Source organism: Erpetoichthys calabaricus, chromosome 1 (genome assembly GCF_900747795.2).
Source record: "Erpetoichthys calabaricus chromosome 1, fErpCal1.3, whole genome shotgun sequence".
NCBI classification, from domain to species: Eukaryota; Metazoa; Chordata; class Cladistia; order Polypteriformes; family Polypteridae; genus Erpetoichthys; species Erpetoichthys calabaricus.
Window position 1 is genome coordinate 119,146,613 of NC_041394.2, and position 14,850 is coordinate 119,161,462.

Genomic DNA, 14,850 nt, shown 5'->3' on the forward strand with positions numbered 1-14,850 from the left:
CCAAAGAGGAGAAGGACACACACAATTGGACGAACATCATCACTGTCCCAATATGGAAAGGGAAAGGTGACATCACTGACTGTTTCAACTATCAACCCATTCAGCTGCTCTGCTATACTATGAAAATTTTGGAATGGCCGGAGGACCACCATATTCGAGATAACACTGCCATCACCACCAGAGACCAGTGTGGAATTGTGAACGGATGCCATATGTGCTGCCCTCCTGCTAATAGAAGGCTTGAAAAGACAGACTGACTATACAATAAGTATGATTGTATCCCTAACAATAAAAGTGATGTGTCCCTGTTAATTTATTTGAATTGTTTTGTGATAGTACTTTTTTACTGTACATATGGTATATGGTTGTCTTAGTTTTGTTGTATCTTATTCGTGTGTCAACACAAATCACACATTGTTGACATTTGTTGTATTTCATGGTAAATTTTATTTATCTTTAAGTTTCATATATCTGTTACACCAAAGAAGTAATTTATTACAGCTAATGTCACAACAGTGTTCACAAAAATCAATAGAGATTTACTCTTTCTTTAGTAGATGACGTGGTGGCATAGTGCATATTGTAGCAGCCCTAAAGCTGCAGGGACCTCAAATCAGTTCTCATTTCAGTAACTTTGTGGTGTTTGTATATTCCCCCAATGTTCACACAGGTTTTCTCTGACTACTTTGAAAGATGTACATATTGGTTTAAATGACGACTTAGTATTGTCTAAGTATATGAGTGTAGTTAAATTCTTGAATATCGCCTGCAATCCACTAGCATCTAACTCATGGAGAGCATGCATTAGGAAAATGAGTGAATGTATGCTGTCATTTGTTTATAGAAATGTACCTTTTATTTATCCTTTTTTCTAATATACAGTAGATCATTTATGGTTGTAAACCTCAGATTTTTCCATTTCATCATATAATTTCATAGCTGCACAGTTTGGGATTTTTGCTTTTTTTTTTTTTAAAGTCCAGGATGCATTCTGATAATTACCATATCAAAATAATATTCTCTGCAGTTTTTCAAAGGGCCAGTAATCAAAGCTGTTACCTTTCTCATTCTAGCATTTCTCCAATGTCCAGGATCTGTTCCGATCTGTAATTACATTCAGCTCTATCCACAATGCCTCCTGGTTATTTCTTTTTTCCTTTCACTTAGTGAATTTGATGATTGAGCCTAATGTTCTGTGTGCATTACAATGCCACTAACTCTCCATACCCACAGTGTTCATTCACCTGTGAGTCGCCAATTATCATAATGGCCTTGAATTTCCCTTCACTTTCAGTTCTCTCATGTTTGTGGTCTACGGTAACACGCAGAATATGTTTGTTTTTAAGGGTATTTTTTCTCTTTCTAGTTTAATTTCAAACATAAATATTTTTGTAATTTGTGACTACTGTTTATTATACAATCTGCTACATAATACTTTATTGTTGCACTCAGAAGCAGTGAGTTGGTTTGCATAAAAAACAAACCAATGGCACATCTTCTTCTTTTGGCTGCTCCCATTAGGGGTCACCACAGCAGATCATCTTCTTCCATATCTTTCTGTCCTCTGCATCTTGTTCTTTTACACCCAACACCTGCATGTCCTCTCTCACCACATCCATAAATCTTCTCTTAGGCCTTCCTCTTTTTCTCTCAACCGATCCAGTATGGAAATTTGTATTGTTGCCCACATATTGATTTGGCAAAATTTTACAATGGATGCCCTTCCTGACGTAACTCTCCCCATTTATCTGGGCTTGGGACCGGCATGAAGAAACACACTTATTTGTGCATCCCCTGTGGCTGGGTTACCAATGGCACATGAAGAAATAAATGATTACAGAAACACAGTCAAAGAGTAATTTATGACCCAGAGTACATTTAGTTTCAGTGTGAAGGACTTTTAGTTTCAGTGTGAAGGAATATGGTCAGTGACACAAGCAGTTAAGCATTGTTTCGTGCAGTCCTGCAGCTGGAGAAACATCTCCTGTGGCACATTCAACCAGGGAGACAGTGGAGGAGTAGACTCTCATCATGAACTATCCATGCTGTTTATGAGACATTCCCAGGGAATGGCTGATAGGGAAAAGAGGTTGACATTGTGTAGGCACACTCTAGAGATGAGAGTTGTGGTTGAGCATTGTCCTGTTGTACTCTCACACCAAAGTGTTGTAAAGTGGATGACATTATCTCCTCAGTTTTTACCTTTTGTTGTGTGTCTTGGGTATTTTTTCCTTCTTTTGTGTTTTGTTTTTTCTGTTTTTCCTATAATGTCCTGTTGTACCATTGTTTTAGCTTCTGTGGAGCATGTTAATATTACACAGATTAAAATGTGTATGCTTTCAGGAAATTTTTATCCTGTGGTCCATTTTGTTTATACTACTTTGTATTCTAGATTGGTCTTCAAACAAATAGGATGATTTCCTTTTCATACAGATTATTTTCCAAATGGTTTATGATAGGAGTCATTATATGAAATGCATTTTTTGTTGTTGTTATTTTTTATTTGAGTTTTGGGCTTGCTATTATTAGAACATTGAAACTTTGCTAGTGTATTATAGTTATTTACTATCTTTTCACAGACACAGTTAGGTTATACAGTTAATTTTCTTAATTCTTGCAGGGCTACACTGATGAGCCAATAACAAAAATCCTTTGCCATGTGGAGGATGGGAACATCGTGCAACTGGATCGCTGGAATGTAGAAGTACAGAGGAATTTTGCACACATTCGTGAAGACCAGGAGGAAGGTGCTTCAAAGGTAGTTGTTAAAATGTGCCTTGAAATTATCACAAGATTTAAAGAAATCCTCTGCTATGAGAGGGTTGAATGAGATGTAGACTTGATGTTAGGTTTACTGAGTTCAGACTTACTGACATGAATACAAATGTACAAAGAGTAGCTTCTTGGTTTATAAGCCTTGAAATGCTGTATGTAGGAAGTGGTGTTTGTATGTATCAAGATAAAACATGAAATACTCACTTTTGAAAATGTTCTGATCTATTTCAGGAACATTAGAAGGATCTACCACAATTTTTGTTATTTGATATATTGTAGAGTTCAGTAAAGATGCTAGGCAAATTAGAGAAAGCAAAAATGACCATAATTATAGTGGAAAACTGAAAAAGCACACTAAGCACAAAACTCTCATCCTTCTTTTGGTTTTACTCTTGATTTTTTATTTAGGCACACATCTACCAATGAAAATTCACTTTTGAATTTTAGTCATCCCTTTTAGTCTACTCAGAAAAGTTTGTTAAAGTAAGCTCGCTTTAAAACTGATGTGAGCATATGCAGGCCCAGTAAAATATGGCTACTTTGAACATAGACACCGATAATATCATCAATGCATGGCATGCAAAGAGAAAAGTATACTTGTCATATGCTGTAATGCATACAGCAAGACTTTTCCCCAAAATGAGTTTAACATTGTCATTTTGATTTACGAACCTACAGTATGTTCATAGTGGTACAGTGCTCGTCTTTGTTGCCTTAGATAACTTGGACCAGACAAGTGTTCCTTCTGTGTGAAATCCTTATGTTTTCCATTCACACTTAAAAGGTATGGAGTGAAGTCAAATGTTAACTCCAGAGTATATCGGCATGTCTATGTATAGTACATTTGTATGTCTTGTGCTGGACTGGAACTACCCCAATTATCTTCCTGAAGTGTAGTGTTGTATGGAGGGATATTTCCATTTTCTGTAGTAATCACTTTGGTGGTCTTTATTTATATAGGAGAACTTGTTGAGGGACTACTACCAGTAACTGCTATTTGGCCATATTGTTGGTAGAAGTGAAACAGCTTCAGTTGAGCACATGACTTAGGTCCTGGAAATAAACCATAAGATGGAACATTATTGGATGATGACTATCATGGCCTGAAAATCATATTTTGGAGAACAAAGAAATGAGTTTCTTAGAGGGTAGAAGGAGGTCAACTGGTAAGAGTGAGATTGACTTGATTAGGTACCTCCATGGATAGAATGCATAACAGACACCTAGAGTATTTATAGTAGTCTCTTTTTCTCACTCATCACTAGCTGTTCTGTGATTGCATAATAATCTGCACTTGGGATCTACTGATATCTTGTGGAAAAATAGATATGCAGTAGTAACATGCACAACACAATTATAAAATAACCAGTTACACTCTGTTATAAATTTAAAAGCATTAAGCTGATAATGTAATAAAATACTTTAAAATGTATTAAAGTAACGATTTTGTTCTACCCGGTTTCATAAAAGGTTGTATGTCACAGTAGCAGATTCAGAGTTGTGAACATCCAGGTGGTGAATCTCATGGGTAAAACTCAAACATAATTAGTTTTCCAGAGAGTGGCTGAGTTTGTCGGAAGATTCACTCAGAATTCCCAGAGCATGTGATCATTCATATACATTCTCAGGTGATACTAGTTTTTGTTCTATAGTACAAATATTTTTTTTATACTGTATGTTATTTATCTGAGTAGCATTGGTAACATTTGAAACATATTTTTATGAATCAAAAATACTACAAAGAAGCAAAATTCAGGGTGGTACTACTAAAGTCAATGTCACTGCCAAATTGCCCCTTGATCTTGGCTGATTCCTGCTTTGATCCGGATACTGCTAGAATATGCTGTAACTCTCTTTGACCCAGAAATGGCTTAAACCAGTGCACAAAGGAATGAATGGATGTGTTATGTCTGCCACCAGCAGATGATAACCAGCTGTAACTAATGCTTCTTCCAGATATGGAGTAGTAAAGGGGATGACTGTACGCCATACATCCAAAGAAAAGTGAGACTACTAATGTAGTCAGCCACACACCACTTTCCTTTTTATCACCTGGAATATCTTTTCATATAGAAGTAAAGAAGGCCAATGATGTGACACATAAAGTTTTATTGACACAATACATTGTCCATAGCCAGGCTGCTATGCTTGATATACTGCAGGAACACTACAGGGTATGTACGTGGTGTGAACTTTAAAACCTTGACGTTTATGAAGGGAGTAAAAAAAAATCCTCTTCTCATGTAATTTGTTCATTTGCGCCTTGTAAGAAAACACAAAGACTGACAGCAGCCTTCTACTATTTGAGAGATTGACTGAGATGGCATTTTGCACAGAAGCAAGCAACTGTTACTACAGTTTGTTCTGTCAAAATTATTTTTTAGTGCAAATTGTTGATCAGCTTAACAATGTAATGCTTAAAGTGTAGACAATTTCTAGTTATTTAAGTGAGGCTTAAAGTGAGGTTAAAATGTGCTGGGTAAACACTCTTTGAGATACTTTAAATTTAAATTAAGCTGCCATGTAGTAATGGTTTGTTTTAATATTAATCATTTCAAGTCATTTACATCCTTAATACAGTGACTGATGGTGATGGATTATATATTGTATTCTTAACAATAAAAAGAATTTCACATTTATTATATTAGAAATTGTCACTTATTTTAAAATTTAAATGTATGCATTTATAAAATACAAACATTTTCACAATTTATAATTGCAATAAATTCTTTTATTTTTTTATTTTAGTTTCTGATTTTAGTTTTATACTCCTTGTATTTGGCTACAAATAAATGACTGTCTACTGTTGTAAAACAAAACTATCTAATTTATCTAAGATTTAGTGCACTGTGTATTAAATGATTATGGATTAGCTTCAACTGTGAATATATTGGAACATATCTAAGAAAATAACTGTATGTTAAACTGGTTTTATACTATAAGTGGGATGTTTTACCTATTTAAGCTGATAATGACTATACATTGTTATTATGAATATGCTACTGAAATTGTTATATAACGGAGTCCCAGTGTATTTTTTTGTATGTTAACAGCTTCCTCTGAGTGTTTTCAATAACTACTTTAGTCTGGGGTTTGATGCCCATGTTACTTTGGAGTTTCATGAATCCCGAGGTTAGTATCTCTTATTTCTTTTGGCCATTCTTATCTTAAGTAAGCTGTGAATTTTAGTCGCGATTTTCTCTTATTTTTTCTCATTTCTGTATTTTTTTATCATGCTTCAACTTGCAGAAGCCAACCCTGAAAGATTTAACAGTCGATTTCGGAATAAAATGTTTTATGCTGGGGTAAGTATATTCACTAAGTTTTTTTCCAATATTAATGTGCTACGATTTTTATACAGAGAAGACTAAAATTGAAACACCCTTACAAAGACAAGAACCATTACAAAGTACTTAAAGGAAATACATGTATATTTATATTAATAAATTAATTGAAAAGTTAAAGTGACAATAAAAATATTGAGAAACAGGGCAAGGAAAATATACAACTTCATTCAAAGATGATTACTAAACTAAAAAACTGAGCAAACAGGTGATGAAATTAGTAAGAAAATCAATAACTGACCCAAAAACTGAGACCCACTAAGAGCACAGTTGTTCAAAACAGAGAAGCTTTCACAAATATTTTAATTTCACAACTCTGAAATCCTAAAAGTTGTAGCACAAAATCTAAAGGGTCCACTAAAACTTTAACTAATACACAAGCCAAAAAACAAGCATGAGAAATATGAAAGTAAACAATTACATTTTAGAAAAACTAATGGCATGGGGCCTCATGTATAAACGGTGTGTAGGCAAAAAAATGTTGCGTAAGCCCATTTCCACACTCAAATCGCGATGTATAAAACCTAAACTTGGCATAAAGCCATGCACATTTTCATGGTAGCTAAATGCAAGTTCTCCGCTTGGTTTTGCAAACTGGCGGCACCCAGCATCAAAGCAGTGCTACTGTTCCAGTGTGCTTTCCCTTTCTTTTTTAGATCCACATCCCTGACGCGGCTTTATAAATACACTGAAATTAACCGCATACTGTTTATTAGTTTAAGGCATCTGATTGTAATTAACCTGTAACAATATAATGGTACACAGAATGGTCAAATTATTCTAAATACTATAGCTGCTTTAGCGTTGTTACTCTCACTGTACCTTCTTCTTCTTCTTTCAGCTGCTCCTATTAGGGGTTGCCACAGCGGATCATCTTTTTCCATATTAGTCTCACTGCACCACTCGGAGTATTTATATCACTGTATCTGAGTGGGGAATCACATATCTACAGCAGATGATTGGAAAGAGATTATCGGTATACAGCATCAAGCACATGCTGCCTCAGCCATGCTGTCTATTGAACTGCTCTCAGACGGCAAACGCTTCAGAGCCTTTCCTCACGGTTCAGAAACAGTTTCATCCCAAGAACTTTAAACGCACTCAATCAGTCTATCAAGTGCTCCTTGTAGAACTGTTTGTACTTATAAGTACAATTACCTCACTTTAAACTTGCAATAGTTATAATATTGCACAACATGAGCCACTTTATAAAGCGTGTATTTACATATGATGAAAATATCATTTTTAAGATGAATGCATAAAAATATGTTTATTATATTATACAGATAAAATGTTAATATCATTTAAATAATCTATATTGTTAATAATTAAACAACGGTGCTCCGTTCACGGATTGTTCCTGCCTCGTGCTGTAATCTTGCTGGGGCTGGCGCGACACTGTAAAGATAGATGGATAGAATAATTAAACATGTACTACAAAGATATTTCAATGTTCCTTAAAAGTTTTGAAGAATCGGCGTTCTAAGCTTACAGATGGCTTAACGTCTATTACAGAGCTGATTGTGTGGCTATTGTGTACTTGGAGAAAGAAAAGTAAGGACAGGAATTGGGGGTTAGTACATTTGAAAAAGACAGTACAGATGCAATAATTATTTCATCGAAGGTTGCGCATGGCGTTACAAGCATCTTGCGTGAGGCAGGAACAATCACTGCGCCACTGTGTTCCCATGTTTAATAACATGCTTCAATTCCTATCATCATGAAAATGATATCAAGTATACATCTCAGTATTTTAATTATTCAGAGAGCTGTAATATCACGAATGTAATGGATTCTGTGTCCTGTCGGAGGAAAAGAAAGCCTGTTTAAGAATCACGTAGTGATTAAAAAACAAAGCATTTAATGTGCTACTTTAGTTACGATGGGATTTGAGAAACTAGTAAATTAAACGATTTTAATATGAAGTTTATGATGTTCTACTTTAATGACAAAATAAACTACGTGATTAAAGTGGAAATTTAGAGATTAAAGTTGACATTTACTGCTTTTTTCCCACTGTGTGCCTATTTTTTTTCTCTGTACCCTAATAAGCTTCATATGACACACAGACGGTGGGCTACGACTTGCCTTTTCACGGCGACTTTGATATCTGACAACTTCTTTTTTATTTATACTGTGCAACTTTGTGAACTTGAGCTTTCGAGTTTCTCCGACACTCTGTTACTCGATCAACTTCCTTTTGTTGATCATTTCACTGTTTAAACCAACAAATAGTAAGTTTTTCCTTGCCTCCATGCTTTTGCCATTGCCATTTCACAGAAAGCTCAGCTTAAGGGCTATTTATATTGATTTGCATATTCAAAGAGGAATAATTCTGGGAGGAGTTAGGGCAGGACAGCAGGCGCAAGCACTTGCATTACTTTTCACACTGACCGGGATTTATGTAGCGGAAGAATGTGGAAGTTGCCGTTCACACAGATTTATTTATTTAGATTTTTTTGTTGATACGAACATTTCCGCTTTTGTCCGTACTCCATGCTATAGTGTGAATTCTACGCACAGCGTTATGCATGAGGTCCCTGGTCTGAGACTTTGGGAGTCAAAAACAATTCCACAGTGGAGAGCTGAGGCAAACTGGGATCTTTATAGTTCCCTCAGGTGATACAGTACGTTAATGCCATCATTTCAATTTTTATAAGAACATTTCTTGTTTCTCATTCAATTGGAAAATAATTAACAATTACAAGGAAAAAGAGACTAAGTTAAAATGAAAAAAGTAAAAGAGAGGAAGAGCATGAACAAGATCTTGGCACAAATTTTATATTTTTGTTGATAAGATATAAAATTATATTTGTGTATATCATTGAGGTCTTAAGCAGACATGCGTGACTTTGAATAGTAGCTAGCAAAGGCCTAAGATACAAGAATCAGTGGAATGAATGATGTAGAATGGTTTAGTAAATCACCATCTCTTCCTGGGATAGAAGCCAACCACTGATGAATAAATATCCAGCCTTTTTATTAGTTCAGTTCCTTTAGATAGCTGCTTGATTTACAAAGCACTTTTCTTTTTTGCATTTGAAAGTTTTGTTTAGAAAATTATATGTATAAAATATTTCTTGGCTTATGAAAGAGTAACTAAATATTTGAACTCTACAATACTTCCCAGTTTTACAGATTTTTTACTTTACCTTGCTGAATAAAAACCAAATCAGTCTCTGATCAGAGCATCAATGATGATTTGTACTTTACTGTAATGTTCCATCTCTGCAATGTATAGAACATACTTTTTTCTTAATATTACATGTTGATATGAAAATACAAATTTGCAGTTGAGTTCATTTGATAAAGTATGCTGCACACTAGCAAATATATTAATACTCAGTATTTTGCAATAGAGCGCCATCATGTTTTTACATTTTACTCCTTGGACTGATGAATATTTTAAATCCCACTCATATTTTCAATCAGGATTTTACTAATATGGGTAGAGTTCTGTAACTCTTACCTCAGCAGTTAAAGAAAAAACAACTGTAAGCCAGTAGAAAAATATTGCAGCGTTCTCATAAATCTGATTGCTTGCACAGACAAGGCTAAACTAAACCTGGTCAATTGTTGAACTGGCCAATAATAACTCACATGTCTAACTTCAGAAAGTAATTCAAACACACTAAAACAGTATGTTAGAAACAAGTTTTTCAATATATTCTGAATTAAATTATATAGCAGACCTGAACAACATTCAATCATAGAACTCTTAGGCCTGAGTGGGTAGTGATAAATATGAGGGACAGAATCAGGGTGTTTAAAATGCAGCGTCACAGCAAAATGTTCAGCAATTTATTTATTTTTTTTTTTTTTTGTATAGTGCTATACACGGAGTGCAGGTTCAGAGTTCACGTTTTTTTTTTTTTTCAAATTTAGGTCACATTTTTAAAAAGAACATTCTGACAGCTCTTTAGGAAATAGTGACAGTGTCCCTACACACTCAATACATCCAATTCAAAGAGTTCCTCGGTAGCCCCCTGTAACTGCTACCCTTCGTCAGCCCTCTCTTTTATTGGGAGAAAATATTCGAATGCCTGCACAGTGTGATCATCTGTTTCCAACTTCTTTTGGACTGATAAGGGACTAACCAGCCATGCTTCTCTTTCTGCCACATAGCCTGTCTGACACATACTATTTAAATGAACAGATAACCAGCATTCTACCTGTGTTTCCTTTCCCACTAGTTTTAAGATCCTAGCATTTCCAGTTGGAATAAGCAAAGGCCATTTAAGTATTTTAATTATTTCTGTGAATAATTGTTATAAATGCTTACTATATGTTTTAGATAGATTTAACACAATTTTAAGATGGGGTTTCAATTATTTTTAACAGGCAGCATTCTCAGATTTTCTTCAACGAAGTTCAAGAGACTTGGCAAAACATGTTAAAATTGTGGTAAGTGCATACATGGAAGTTGTATGAATGTCTTGCTAAATAAATTACAGTATTCTGCATTGAAGATGAAAAATAAATAACTGGAATCATTTATTGTATGCTTAATTGCCTTGGTTTTTCAGCCATACATATTTGAATGTAATAGCAAAGTTAGCAAGCATAAAAACAGTACACAATTGATTGATCATGTCAGTACATAGTCTATTGAATGTAGTGTCTACAGAATTATTTAAAACATCATACAGGCCCCTGACAGTTCTAGGAACTTTTTTAAAAGATTGCTAATCCGAATTATTTGTTTTCATTCTTATTAAGAACTCTTCCATTAAACAGTCCAGTATACTGTAGACTGTCATCTTCCCTGAGTTCATTAGTCTGAAATGTTACAAGACAAAATACATTCCCTAATGCTATCACATTACTCCCAAATAAATATATTTCTACTTACCTTTAAGTAATTTTGTCAACATAATTTCGCAGTTTCAGACTAACAACAAACAACAGGACAGTCAGCAGCAAATTACAGTATTAATATACATACATACATACAGATTCATATTCTGGCCAGCTAATTCAGGACAATTCCTCTTTATACAGACACAGGTGGCAAAATTTTGGGTTGTTTTCAACTACAGACCATAGCAATCAGTACTGACTCTATATTATTCAGCTTGAACATGTTGCAGTAGTACTTTCTTTTATATTCAAATGCAGGTGTTTTTGGTTTAATGCTGTGTGGTGGTTACATACAGTACGCTGCCATTTGCAATAACGTTTTTGATTTTGATTATGATGACTTGTTTATGTTGTGCTGGTTTCTGCTTTTAACAGCTATGCTAGAAACCCTGGACTTGTTAAGGTTTTGATTTTGCCTCATAAAGGTTATATTTATACGGATATCCTTATCTTGTTTCTTCTTTGATCGTATTAGTCTAGATCTCTTAACACAATGTATTCCTAATTTATAATTGAGAGAAACTGTTAACAAAATATTTTACATACCTTTAAAAGTATTTATGCTATCTAAAAATAAATACTAAAAAGTATATCTAGTTGTTAAATTTATTTCTTTAGCTGGGATGTCAGAACATTGAACCATTTAGTATTACTCCTCTCTGTTACTTTAAATGAGATATTGCCTTTTTTCCAACACAGACTCATGTATAAAGAGTGAGACAAATGCTAAATAGTTATTTACATTCCAAAACCTTGGATAATTATAACTTTTTATTGCTTTCTAGGTGATCGCTGATGTTGGAATTATTATGTAATTACTGAGAAGCTTGTTTTTTCTAGCTGGTATCTATGTGTTGCAGATTATGACTTCATTCATGTACAATTCATGTACATCTCTGTGGATTCCTTCTAGACATAATTAGAGTTAACATCACAACACAAAGAGGATATTATTACTGACATACCCTGTCGGGACACTTGTTGAACATTATGTGCAATTATCAACCACTGGTCTTCCTAAAAAAAAGTGACTGAATATGAGCCTTTGTCCACATTATACTATATCAAGATATATTAGTTTTTTTTCCTCTGGCATCAGAAATGTCAATGTGGCTAAATGCATAAGTAGCCTGGCAATGGACTGACGCTTTGTTCGGGTTTGAAATATGCTTTTTGCCTAATGCTGCCTGGAAGGTCTTGGTCATGTCACCCTGAACAGCATTAAACAGATTCAGCAATAAAAAGCTGGAGATAACATTCTGCTATTTCATAAGTATTTGAATTTGTTTTCAACATATCTTTCAATAAGTTTCTCTTGTGTAGTATTTCAAAATGTTCAATATTTCAGCTGCTTGAAAGGGAAATTCCTTTCAATTAATGCCATTCCTCTTTTCTTACTACTCTTACCATCTGTGGTACAGGAGGTGCCACCTAAACAATAATGTTATACTAATTATACACTCTTCTAATAGCTTATCACATCTTTACATATCTGCTTTATTTTACTTACTCTAGAGGTTTTTACACACTTCACAGTCTTCCTGCTGATGACCAGCCGCTTTTTTAAATGCTGATATGAGCTCTGGGTGCTGAATGTCCGGAAGGCCTGCTGTACAAAGTGGTGGACCCCATTGTAGCTCTCTTAAATAAATCTGATTAGCTGACCAGTCATGAAGGTTTATTCATGTTTTCTTGAAATGAATTTAAGAAATCTTAACATAGTATAAAGAGAAAACAGGAAGAGACATTTATAAATGGTCAGTGTCCACCTTGGGCTTCCATGGTTAGAGACAAAGGCATAAAGATGATGAAAATCTCAAAAACAAAACAGATAATACATAGGTCATTCCAGTGTGCCTCCCTCATTTGCTGGTCCATAGGTGTTACAGTCTTGCTGATTTAACTGGGATAAGTTCCCAGGGGACAAGAACTGTGACACAGAATGAGTGATATTACTGGCATGTCAGAGGTGCTTTCAAAGGAATTCTGCAGAGGAAGATAACAAATAGGAAGGTTGCGGTGTCACGTTTAGTATCCTTCCTTGGTATCTCCTTTATATAACTCTTGTTAAACTGACAACCTGCCCTGACAATAGGCAGGAAGTTATTTTGAGATATTCATGAATCAATTAGTTTTCTAAACCATCTTAATATATATTTGAAATATCCAGCAATGCAATTAAGATATTTTAAAAAAAATTGCACGTTTCTTGAAATTCAATCATATTTGAAACATTTCAATAATATCAAAAGGAATCTGGGATATCAAAAAATGAGCTCTTACTTCCTTGGAGATTAATACATACTTATTTCAAGCTAATTGATTCTGACATATTGGAAATTCAGTTTTAAGATTTTAAAACCCCAGTGGATTGTGCTGCTCTGTGGAGTTTGCATGAGTGTGTGTGGGACCTCTCTGGGTACTTTGGTGTGCCCCTTAAATCAAACACAAGCAGATTGGGCTAACTGTCAACTCTTAACTGCCCCTGTGCTAGTGTTCTGTTCAGGGTTTGTCTCTGACTTGTGCCCAGTGGTCCTGTGATAGCATCCAGCCCACCACAACCCTTTAATGTAATCTGCAGATCTGGAAAATGAATGACCACATGAATGAAGTTTAACATTTCTTAGACTGATTTGAAAGTGTCTTAGAATAATTTTGTACTTTTTAAGTATTGCATATATTTTTTTCAAATTAACACAAAATGACATTCTCCACAGCTGAAGATGTTTACAACAAAAGAGTCATGAAACCCTATTGAAAAATAGGAAATTAAATACAAATAATGATTTGATATAGGAAAAATGAAATGTAGACATTAAAAATAGAAAAGGTTATTTCAGAATATCTAAAGATGAATTAAGGTGACTAAACATATAATTTATGATCACTTCAATAAACTGAAGATGTATAAATAGTTTCAACAATCTTTAAAAAATACTGTATACTATTTGCCAATAATCAATCTGGTTCCAATCATTAAGAGAGATGCTCAGGTTTTATATAATTATTTGTTCCATTCACAGATATATTTGCTTATAGTCGGCAGCAAAAAAAAAAAATAAAAATGCTGCACTCAGTACAGTGCAGTAAATTATGTAATTAATGACCTGGTTTGTTTTTCCAAATGCTTATAGTGTGTTTTGGAATTTGAGGAGAGCTTTAGTATAAACTGATTTAGGTGTCAAATTACTGAAGATTTGTAATGTGTTGCAAGATCTAATTTGTGCTACACTGTTGCCATCTGGGAGCAGTCATCTTCCAGCAATGAAACATATGCAGGTTTATCAACTTTATATGCCATGCCATGAGACAGAATGCAGTGACTGAGTTGTCACTGTTAGCAAACAGTTCTCTCTTTACAAATATACAGCTTTGGCAGCTTTGACAAAAACAGCTTTGTAATTTTTTCATTCAGAGTCAAGCTTGCTTTTTAGCAGTCTGTTTGAAATATCCTATAATAACCATTAAAAATCTGTATGTATTTTGGGGGAGTGCTACATAAATAAATGCAGATAAATGACCATAATATGTCTAATCCATATATGAAGACATGGCTGTATCCACATACTACTTAGGAATAATTTTGGAATGTGAAGCACTACCAAAACCACTGATCCTGGAAATGAGAAATGTAAAATATCAAATTAAACATGACCTTCTTATTTAAAACTCTCATTTTCTCTTAAAATAGTTCCCAAGTTTTCTACCATCAGTTTTTTTTTTTGTTTTACATGTAAAGTTTTTCCTTTTCTATTTCTCCAAATCAATCAATGTTTTCGGATTTTTTTTTCTAAACACAGAGTTGGGTACTTATTTGTTCTATTCCTTTCTAATCGTAAGGTATTTCTTTGCACTCTTCCAACATTAAACT

At 34.4% G+C, this 14,850-nt stretch overlaps 1 protein-coding gene across 9 annotated transcripts in view; it reads left to right on the forward strand.

Annotated features, from left to right (window-relative positions):
* dgki (diacylglycerol kinase, iota) overlaps positions 1–14,850 on the forward strand; it is a 268,192-nt gene that overhangs the window by 191,894 nt on the left and 61,448 nt on the right. For all 9 annotated transcript variants that reach the window (XM_051933240.1, XM_028805890.2, XM_051933243.1 and 6 more), the window contains 4 exons: positions 2,621–2,758; positions 5,829–5,907; positions 6,025–6,080; positions 10,461–10,523. In XM_051933240.1, the coding sequence (XP_051789200.1) occupies positions 2,621–2,758; positions 5,829–5,907; positions 6,025–6,080; positions 10,461–10,523 (336 nt within the window). The remainder of the gene's footprint in view (positions 1–2,620; positions 2,759–5,828; positions 5,908–6,024; positions 6,081–10,460; positions 10,524–14,850) is intronic.